The 11252-nt window shown below is 44.5% G+C and overlaps 1 protein-coding gene across 4 annotated transcripts in view; it reads left to right on the forward strand.

The window, feature by feature from the left end:
- Nucleotides 1-9839, forward strand: part of RNF8 (ring finger protein 8, E3 ubiquitin protein ligase) — a 32789-nt gene extending 22950 nt beyond the window's left edge. The window contains exons 6-8 of one of the 4 annotated variants that reach the window (XM_008568430.1): nucleotides 2305-2412; nucleotides 4427-4631; nucleotides 9373-9839. In XM_008568430.1, the coding sequence (XP_008566652.1) occupies nucleotides 2305-2412; nucleotides 4427-4631; nucleotides 9373-9389 (330 nt within the window). In that variant the 3' untranslated portion in view covers nucleotides 9390-9839. The remainder of the gene's footprint in view (nucleotides 1-2304; nucleotides 2413-4426; nucleotides 4632-9372) is intronic. The other 3 variants (XM_008568432.1, XM_008568433.1, XM_008568431.1) reach the window with 3 other exon arrangements.
- Nucleotides 9840-11252: the final 1413 nt, after the last annotated feature.

Raw genomic sequence — 11252 nt, forward strand, 5'->3', positions numbered from 1 at the left:
TGAAGAGAGATTATGGCTGCTCCTTGCCTCGGGGGAAATAATCTGTAAAATTATTCATGCCTATGGAAGGTTCTGCCTGTAAGACAACATCTATTTCTTTCCCTTGTTCAGAAACAAAATGCTTGGGATGAAGCACTTGGATCCTGTGTTTTCTAGTCCTGTGTCTGTGGTAGATGCTCCTTCAGGGTCTGTCACTGATGCAGACTAAGGAGTGTTATAGTCAAAGATGAAAAATAGTTCATCTTGATGCATTTGTGAAATTTCTTCCCACATCAAATCAGTAGGACTCTTAAATTAGGGGTTATAAACTTAGATTCCGGGCCGAGCCCGTGGCGCACTCGGGAGAGTGTGGCGCTGGGAGTGCAGCAGCGCTCCCACCGTGGGTTCGGATCCTATATAGGGATGACCGGTGCACTCACTGGCTGAGCCCGGTGCGGCCGGTCTCAAAAAGGACAAAAAAAAAACTTAGATTCCCACCAGGGCCAGGCAAGCAACAAGGGTGAGTGAAGTGGCCTGGGTATAAGAACCAGTAGAGAGCTGTGAAAACTGTAGCAAACTGGAACGGGTGCTCTCCCCTAACCCCTACTCCAGGAGGCAGCTCTTCTCTGCTCAGCCATTGTTGCCATCCAGAAATGTAGACCCAATGTCATCAGAATTTCCGATTTTTCCACAACACATAGAAATCCAAATGTTCTTGTGAAATATTGCAGTTTTCAAATATTGGCAACAGGTTCAGTTGTATGTGTTTTTAAGACCAAATTAAAGACCAAATTAAACATGTGTGCAGACTGGATCCAGTCCATAGGCCACCAGTTTTCAACCTCTGTCTTTAAATTAATGCCTGGGTCTGATTACATCTCTCATTCCACCCTACTCCACATGCAGACCTAGAACTGAGTACAGAAAGAAGGGGACTCTTTTTTTCAGTTGGTTTGGTATCCTTATTCTCTGTTTAAATCACAAAGTACCTTTTTCTCCATCCTCTAAGAAACTACCACGTCTTTCTAAACCCAGTCATTCTTAAGTTTTCAGGGAACTTGACAGGGAACTTGACTCTAGTTAAGAATGGGTCCAGATCCTCTTCACTGCCCTAAGCAGTCTGACAGTCTGCTTTGCTTGGAAGATAAAATAAAAGGTGAAAAATGAACCAACCACTCAGTATACCCCAAATGGCTTTTTCTCTCCTCCTCAGGGGCTCTTGATGCTTTTGGGGGATGAGGTACTAACTTAAATAAATGTCTGTTTCAAGAGAGCATGCCTAGGATCCTCCCTAAAAAGTATGTCCACAAGCAGTCTGACCTCTTGGGGAAAGCACATTGCACTACAGACCCCTGCAGGAGTAGGAAGTGACAAGAATCACAAAGCTTGCATCTGGAAAGTACTTGAAGAGGCCATCTCTCCAGCCTCCTACCTCGGGGGAATATAGGTATTATCCTTCTGTCATAAAGGAGGCAGCTGCAAAGAACTACAAGGGACCTGTAACTAATTCAGGCTTCCTGTCTGTCTGGACTATTCTTCATGTCTTTCTTGTCCAGTGATTACATCTTTCATCCCACCCCCCTCCACATACAGACCTGGACCTTTTAATTTAAGATGATTTCATATCAGTTCTGAACTGCACCTTGCTATAGAATACTTTATGCCTCGTTCTGATCATGGTGGGGTAAGTATGCCACTTTCATTTTTTTCTCATTTTGTGAATTTTGGAGAAGGAGACAGAAACTACAGTGCAAATACTGAAAAAGTAGTGTTTTAGTCTGTTTGGGCTGCTATAACAAAATACCATAAACTGGTTAGCTTTTAAACAACAGAAATTAATTTTTCACAGTTCTGCAGGCTGTGAAGTACAAGATCAAGGTGCTTGCAGGTCTGGCATCTGGTGAGGGTGCATTTTCTGCTACACAGATGGTGCCTTCTCACTGTGTCCTCACATGGTGGAAGGGGCAAACAAGCTCCCTTGGGCCTTTTAAAAGGCCACTAATCACCTCCTAAAAGCCTTATCTCTTAACATTATCACATTGAGGATTAGGTTTCAACATATGAATGGAGAGGAGGGGAAGACACACAAACGTAGACCGTAACAGGTTGGGAAAGGAAAGAAAGGAAGTTAGTGCTCTATATTAGAAAGGAAATCTTGAGCACCTCCCACAGGGAAAGTGTTTTATTCTTGGTCGCTGTGCCAGAATGCATTTTTAAATTAGACTCCTGAATCCTGCTCTGGACAATTAACCCTGCTCCCTTGTCCTGTTTTGCATTCTTGTTGTTTTTCCCAAGCGACAGGTTGGGGTTGTATTGTCTTTGCAGGAAGAGAAGGAAAAGGTGCAAGCACAGAAGGAGGAAGTTCTTAGCCACATGAATGACGTGCTAGAGAATGAGCTCCAATGTATTATTTGCTCAGAATACTTCATTGAGGTAATTATGAACATTGGCTCACCCCTTTTCAATCTCCCAACCCTGAATGGAGCCTGGTCTATATAGGTTGCTTCTGTTATAGAAAAACATTGTGAAGAGATTTTCTTCCAGGAACTTATTATAGCTATTTGATTTCAAAGTGACCTCTAGAGATGGCTACTTTTCCTTTGTTTCTGTAGCTTTCTTTCCCTTCACTGTCCTTTTTCTTATTTTGCTTTTTTTAAATATTTATTTGGTAAAATTAACATTTTTAGTTGCAATAAAGCCTTTATCTCTTTGTTGTTGGGGCGGGGGGAATGGGGCCACATGACATTAAACTTGCTCTTTCTTTTCTCTAAGTAGACACAGTGCTGACAGTAGGCTTGTAGTGCAGTCTTTTAAACAGGGTGGTAAGTGTCATTGATGTGTAGTTACTTTGGGAATTTAGGGGCCAAGCTGAATATATTTCATGGACTCTCATGCTTCTTATGAAAATGAATCTCTTGCTCCTAGGCTACCATTTCTTATTCTGTCTTTTTTTTTTTAAGATGACCAGTAAGGGGATCTTAACCCTTGACTTGGTGGTGTTGTCAGCACCACACTCTCTGAAGTGAGCTAGCTGGCCATCCCTATATGGGATCCGAACCCGTGGCCTTGGTGTTATCAGTACCACACTTGCAAATGAGCCACGGGCCGTCCCCTGTTATTCTGTCATATTTTTGCGCTCTTCCAACCAAGAGCATCTGCACAGACATAGAAGAGACAAACGACTTGACCTGTGTTTTGTTTACAGAATACTGCCTGACCTATCTACTGGTAACCTCTTCAAGTTAGTCTTAGGAAGATGTTTTATTTTAATTAGACAGGGTTTTAGTCCTACTTATGAGTGTTTATCTCAATTAGCAAATAGAATATCTCCTATTTTTTTTTTTTTTTTTGTCTTTTGTCTTTTTCCGTGTCCGGCAACGGATCGCAACCCTCAGTGTCGCCCCCGTACCGGACCGGGGACCGGCAACGGGATCGCAACCCTCGGCGTTGCTCCCACGCCTCGCTCAGCCAGTGAGCGGGAACCGGTCTGTATGTGGGATCCGAACCCTCGGGCAGGAGCGCCGCCGCGCTTCCCAAGCGGCGCACTATCCAGTGCGCCACCGGGCCGGCCCCGAATATCTCCTATTTTTTTAGCTTTCTGGGCTCCACGTGGCATGTGGAAAATACATAATTTCTGTTTTATTTTCCACTGCCATCCTAAAAGCAGGAATGAGGACTTTTCAGCCTCAGAAAAGGTTCTATCTTAGGGGATACAAGAGGAACAAAGAGAATGGTTTATATTTTGGGGAGTGAAAAGGTCTCTGGCAGAAATCTGACCAGAAGGATACTCAGAGGAGCCCCAAATGTAAATACAGACTTCTGCTTTCTCTCTCTTCATAGGCTTATTTACTTAGGGCTTCAGGCACTGTCAGTGAACCCATTACATGTTTTACATTTTTTAGTTCCTTTCCCACCCAGCTTTTTTAGTTCCCTTTTACATTATTTTGCTTTTTTAGTTTCTTTAGAGATGATAACCTCCTACCAGTCTATCTACTGAGTATTCAGTATGCACTCTTCTTCGTATATTAGAATTGAGGTTCTTATTCACTATTAGCAGGACATAAATTTTTCATAAGAGAATTAGTACCACTACATTCACATACTTACTAGTCCTACTTGTGTTCAGTGACATTTGTTTGCAAGGTGGCCAACCCACATTGGCAGTGTGGTCTGAGTTGGTGGGACAAAACAGACAGATCAGCCTACCTGAGGCCTGAGTCTATGATCTTAAGTTTGAGAAAGGAGGAAATGAATTGTCTAACATGAAGCTTAAAACTTCCCAACCCCCAAAGTGATTCTAATACCCTTTATAAGTCCTCCAGATGAAATTGTGGTTAACTTTCCATTTGGCTTTGGAAATTAGCTCCTGTCCTAGCTTTGAGATCACATCCGCTCTGAGAATGTAAGCATGACGGTTCTGATATGTATGTTCCCATTCTTATTGTAGGCTGTCACCTTGAACTGTGCCCACAGTTTCTGCTCCTTCTGTATCAATGAATGGATGAAGCGGAAGATAGAATGCCCCATTTGTCGGAAGGACATAAAGTCCAAAACCCACTCCCTGGTTCTGGACAATTGTATTAATAAGATGGTAGATAATCTGAGCTCGGAAGTGAAAGAAAGACGTATTATCCTCATTAGGGAACGAAAAGGTAAGTGGGTATGAGAATTCCTACCCTTCAACAAAGGACTTATTTACTTCCAAATTTCGACAGTTTTTTTTTTGGTTGGGGAAGACGGAGTCAGATAAATGATTTTTGAACTAAGGAAGAGGTGGAAGAAATGGGAAAGAGTAAAAGAAGTTAAAGATAATGTGAGAGAGAGAGTTGAGGTAGAATTAACCTATTATTTGAGTAGCAGGGAAGTGGGAAGCTTAAGTGTGCCTTGGTTGTGGAGGCTAAAAAAAAGGTACCATTAGAAAACAGTCAGATGGCTTGCTGTACTGATCACTAGATGGTGCTGTTGTTTAAGACAGTTTAGTTGCTGTCCAGGTGTTATCTTGAGTTGGGTAGATAATGAATTATAAATAGGATGTGTTCAAGTGAAAGATTCACAACTTGGAGAATACCTGAAGAAAACACATACACAGGGTTCTGTCTGTAAGAGTCACAGTGTAATGAGACAAATTGGGCAACAAGTCTCCAAGTCAGAGACAGTTTGAATAAAGAGATTGGGGAAGGGATAGGTGATTTCCCTAATGAACTGTGGATCCATAGTGAATATCTGCTCATTTCAGTGCTCTTGCCACACTCAAGGTCTGCTGTGTTAAGGGCTGCAGAGAGCCACTCTGCTTGAGACATGAATGTCTCTGTGACAAAAGCATGTGTCTTGGGGCAAAAAGTACAAGGAAGCTAATGGGTAGAAAGGATTGGTTATTGGGTAGGGATAAGAGTATGTAGAGGCAGGGTGGATATGACTATCAAGTTCAGTCCTTTTAATAGTTCAATACAGCACTACCTTCTGGGAAAGCTTCAGAGCCAAAGTGCTGTGATGTCAATTGGCTGTACATAATAGGCCCATCAGAGAAGAACCAGAAGCTCGTTTCCCGTACAGGTAGTTCCCACCCACCTGGCCATTGGAAACGCATGTTCATGTGTGTCTTTGGTTGTACCTTTGTCTAAGTCCAGAGAAGCCAGACAGCTGAAACCCACACTGCTAAGAATAGTATCTTCTATCCACTGCTTCCTTTCCCCAACCCTTCAACAGATGTCAGTCACTTTGAGTAGAGCCAGGAATCTGATGCTGATTTACAAGCAGCTGTGGTATGAAACTGGCCTTCAGTTGGTCAGCCAGAGTGGAGGCAGCAAGGTTGTCACAAAGGCCGGTAGTGCAGCTGCTGGTCAGGGAGTGTGCCCAAGACTGGTAGGCCTGAAGAAGACATTCTGCTTGTGGCAGAGTAGGTCAGCCTTCAGTTGGTTCTTTGGAACCAAAGTATTTTCCATTTTCCGGACACTCGTGTGCTGGATTTTGTACACAGTTTTGAGCCCCCACAGATATATACCTCCAAGAGCCTCTTGATTCTGGCAGTATCCCATTGCTCTTCTTTTCACCTCCCATTACTTCATAAGTATTTGTAGGAACACTGCACTAGACATCAAGAAAAATAAAACATCTCAACCTTCACAGTTCTCACCATCTGGTGGAAGAAATAAAAAGGCAAGTAGATAGTGTGATGAGTACCACAACAGGGTGCTGTGAAACTTCTGAGGAGGGGAGGACAGGTGGAGATATGGGAGAAAGCTTCATGGAGGAAGTGACATTTGAACTGAGCCTAAAGGTTCCCTAAAGGTTACCTTTCCAAGCAGAGGAAATAGTACAAGCAAATCATAGGCATGAGAGACAGTGACCTGCCCCCCACCTCTACCCCTTGTGGCCCACATAAGACATAACATTCACATGGTGCAAGACTTGCATGAGGACAGCCAAGGCTTAGGAAGTGTCTACTGAGGCCTTGTGAATGCTTCTTTTTTTTTCACCCCCCTGCTTCCCTTTCTGAGAGGAGCAGTAACCTGGGAACTCAGATTTGACCAAGATCAGGTTATGGTCTTTTTTTTTTTTTTTTTTTTTGAAGATGACCAGAAAGGGGATCTCAACCCTTGGCTTGGTGTTGTCAGCACCACGCTCAGCCAGCGAGCCAACCGGCCATGCCTACATAGGATCCTAACCCGTGGCTATGGTGTTATCAGCACCTCACTCTCCCAAGTGAGCCATGGGCCGGCCCTAGGTTATGGTCTTTGAGCTAAATCGTGCTGGGTCTGTGTGGGGGTGGGGATACCCATGTGATTTCTTTGCCCAGCCCACTGCCTAGGTTTCTTCTCAGCAGTCAAAGCATAGTAGATGGCTTCATGAATCTTTGGAAAGGGAAAGAAGAGCCCTGTGTCCCAAGTTCTCCTACTCCCTTTACACATATTTAATTCTGCAGAGTAAATAATCAGATCTCCCTACCCCCACCCCTTTTCTCTTCAAAGGCTGAAGAGAGTACCTCTCCACCTTTTTGGTAACACTAGGGGGCTACGTACTAAACTGAATCGGCCTCCCTGTTGCACGTGTTAGCTGAGAACAGTTCTGGCACCCATCTTGGTTTCTGCAATTATCACAGTGACTGCAGCTTTGAGGTTTTCTCTAGAGACAGATAGAAGGTTCTGAGACCCAATTTGTGGAAAAGATGTGCCAGAGACATCAGCAGCTTCACCGGGCTGCAGTGTGGGGTTTAGAGAAAATTCTCAGTTCAAATGCCAACTTTCCTTGCATATTCTAGGGCCAATTGAAAGCTGTTTTAATCCCCAGTGCATGGGAATTTTTTAAAAGGACCAAATTTAGGATCTGGGAACTAGGAGTAGCAACCCTATAATTGTCAAAATTCTCACACTGTGCCAGGGCCCTGGGCAGGGATTGCTCTTATCACGAATTCAGAGAGGGAAGCTTGCCAGCCTGTGGCAGCAGGGGGCTGCCCATGCAGACATACCTATACTCTGGTTTCACCAAGAGCAGACCCCCTCCTGTGCCACCTCAACTGGTTGTTATGTTAGAGTTCCATATCCCAGTGGGAGGGAGTACTGCCTCATGACTAATTAGCCGTTGATCTATTATTATAAACTCTGAGGCCCGGGGAGAGGGGAGGGGGAGAATGTTAGGGTACTGGATCCTGAGTTGAAGAAAGGAAGCTCTGGAGCTGGGGCAGATAACAGACATTCAGTAAATCTTTTTGCCTGAGTAATTGTGGCTCTCTGGAATATTGACATGAGATTTTTTTCTGAAGGGAAGAGATTTTTTGAAATCTTCTCTATAGGTTTTCCCTGTGGAGCTGGTGAAGTGAAGGAGCAGTCTTCTGTCAGCTGCTTCCCCTCCCCCGATTCTTCTGTTCTCATTAGATGTTAGTTGGTTGACAATACTTAGATGTTAGTTGGTTAACACTCACTTTTTACTTTCTCTAGCAGTTTCTTTGGGTTGTGCTCAGAAAAGAAAAAAGCAAACGAACTAGAAATAAAATCTCATTGGTTCTTTAGAATAATGATTGTCAACCCAGGGTCTTTTTCAACTGTATTCCCTTGCTACTTTAATATTTAATTGAGGCTACTAGTGAGAGTGTGCTGTGGCCTTCAGGTGTGCTAAGGTGGGGAGAAAGGGTTGTGAAGCACAGCTTTAGTGAGTCTGTGAGACAGAGGCTCCTCCAGAGGTTAGGGGCTCTCAGGTAAGACAGGCCTGGGTCAGACCACATGGCCTATGGCTCTTGTCAGCCTCCTGTAGGCTAAGAGGGAGATGGTCCAGATATGGGACAGCAGAAACTGGCAGAGCCCAAGTTCTGAGAACTATCTGTCTGCCCACCTGGAAGACTTTCCCTGATATTGCCCATCCTTTGCTGAAACACAGAGCCCTGTAAGGGAATGTTTGGGGGAGATGCAGTAGTAACTGTGTCTCATCCATAGAGAAAATTTTTTAGCAGGTACTTTTAACCTTAACACCCAATCCTGCCTCTAGAGAATCTAGAGGGTCATGTGCGTGAAGGCAGCATTCCTGCCTGCCTTGTATAGGACAGTGTTTGTGTAAGGAAAAATGGCTCTCAGTACACTCGGGATGGGGTGGGGGTTTTCACATCCATACACTCAAATAGTAAGTATATAACACCGTACACTTTTAAATTTTTGACTTTTTAAAATTTGTGCTTTTCAGAATTTTCATGGGATAGAAAATAAGCAGATTTGTTACTAGAACCTTTTTTCTTATTTCTCATCAGTCCCTCTTTTTTCCTCCTTTTATTTTCTTCTCTCTTCTTTTGTCTCCTGTTGTCCTTCCTTTCCTTGTCATCAAGATGGTTTTTTTTTTGCTCTGCTTAATTGTTTTTCCTTGTCGCCCTTATTGGCATCTCAGAATATACAGTTTGAAATGACAAGGGCATCATAGGAACTGTTCCCTCAGTGGGAGAAGGGACTACCATCTCAGCAAAGGTCAGTTGTGAGATTAATTGGACTATATGAACTAGCAACCCAGGAAGTCCTAGAACCACGAATTCCTTGTTGACTCTGTAGGCCCTGCCATGTCCGAATGGTCCTTCCATCTGTAGGTCAAAGGGCTGTTCCCTGCTGAAGAAACAGCAAGGAGACCAGTGTGGCTGGAGTGGAGTGAGTGATGGAGAGGTGGCAAGAGATGAGGAAGGTTAGGCAGGGGGGCAGATTGTGTAGGGCCACGAAGGCCTTGGAAAGGATTTGATTTTAACTCTTACTCCGAGAGAAAGGGCGAGCAGGCTTTGAGCAGTGACATGATCTGACTTACATTTTCTCAGTCCACTCTGGCTGCTGTGTGGGGAAGGGACTGAGGGCGGCAAGGATGGAATCAAGGGAGGCCAAGGAAGGGACATGCAGGGGCCTCCTTTATCTCTTTTCTTTCTCTCCCAAGCAAAGAGACTGTTCTGAAGACCATTCTCTAAGGGCAATTGAAAGACTGCCGGGCAGTGGGAGCCTGGGATGATCTAAAGGATTCTCTCTGGACACAACTTGTCCACTCTGCAGGTCATCTGAAGCCATGAGGGACAGAGACTGGGTTAGGAAGTCCCTTATACTCACCTCTGTGTCCTGGTGTCATTATTGTCTGAAGCACCACCAGGACTCATGGCACTGACTGCTTCAAGGTCTTAATAGACTGTGCACCTCTACATGTGTTATTTGAGTTATATTTTGTTTTTTTAAATTTGTTGTTGTTGTTATTGTTTTGATACCTCAGAAGCACCTGTGTTGACATTTGTTTTGGACAGTTTGGATGTACCCCACAGCTGCCCCTGAAGGAAGCCTCTATTTTGAGAAGGTGGCTTACTTCTTTGTGAAAACAAGATGTCATTTCCTGGAAATAAAAATGTAAAAACTATCGATTGCTCAGCTGGGCTTTGGTGTATTTACCTTCCTTTCCTTCCAGCTCCCAAACAGTCTCACAAGTAAACACTGGCAACTCGTAGATTATAACCAAGAAACTGACTATCAGGTGATAGATTTTGAGTGAATGTCAGCCTCAGAAGTCAATCCCAAGATCATGGCCACACCAGATGGGCACTGACTGCCATGTTTTCTTTTTATTCCAGAGGTGGGTCATTGCTTACCTTGTTTCAGGGTGGGGGGAATTCCTTTCCATCAAGTTTCAATACATTTCCAAATGTATTTTACTCAGTGTCATGAATACAGGTCAGTGATTTTATGAGAACTTGATATGTTTTTTCTTTTTTTTTCCTTCTAATTAAAAGTTGTCTCTCTTTTGCCCACCTCCCCTTTTTAAAAGAAAGAAAACCAGTTTTCATATTATGGAGAAAGCAGCTTAGGACAACCTATGGTATCCTTGGTTTTACCTGTGATAAGAGTGAGGGAAAATACAGAAAGTCAAAGAGTGGTCATTTGAAACTAGGAGCTCTCTAGAGTGCAAAACTGCATTGTATCATGTAATGATTTGCTTCCCTCTCCCTTTTTACTGCCTACCTGGAGAACCATTCCTTTGAAGTTCTTTATAGCCCATGTATTTTCATAAAGGGTTGGGAATTACTAACTTCCTGATTTTTTTAGGGATGGTAGAATTTCTTTTTCTTTGTTGAGGATACTGTGAATATTGGGATTCTGGAGTCCCTAGTCTTCATTTCCATCTTTCTACCCATGATTACTGATTGAAATACTGGTAGAGTCAGGAAGGGAGTAACTTAAACAGAAAAAATACTTTAAAAGTATTTATTTATGGTCTCTCTCCCCACCATGTGAGGACACAGCAAGAAGGCAGCAGTCTACAAGACAGAATAGAGCCTTCATTAGAACCCAACCATGCTGGCACCCTGATCTTGGACTTCCCAGCCTCCAGAACTACACGGAAGTTTCCCCTCCCCAGAAAGGATATCACCTTTAAAACTAGTCAGTAGGGAGGAACCGGCGGCAGCGGAGCCGGCGACAGCGGCAGTAGCAGAGGAACCAGCAACAGCGGCAGCAGCAGAGGAGCCGGCAGCGGCGGCAGCGGCGCCCTCGACAGCAGCAGAAGCAGCGCCAGCAGTAACAGCAGCAGCGGCAGCAGCGGGGGAACCAGCGGCAGCAGCAGCGGCAGAGGAGCTGGCGGCGGCGACAGCAGCATAAGCGGCACCGGCAGCAGCGGGGCAAGTGGCACCAGCGGTAGCGGCAGCAGTGGAGCTGGCGGCAGTGGTGGCAGCAACAGTGGCATGAGCAGCGGGAGAACCGGCAGCGGCAGGAGCGACACCCTGCGGTACTGCCCTGTCACCCAGCAGCCTGGCAGAGTCCAAGCTGACCAGAGAGGTG

Source organism: Galeopterus variegatus, unplaced genomic scaffold (genome assembly GCF_000696425.1).
Source record: "Galeopterus variegatus unplaced genomic scaffold, G_variegatus-3.0.2 Scaffold409, whole genome shotgun sequence".
Taxonomy (NCBI): domain Eukaryota; kingdom Metazoa; phylum Chordata; class Mammalia; order Dermoptera; family Cynocephalidae; genus Galeopterus; species Galeopterus variegatus.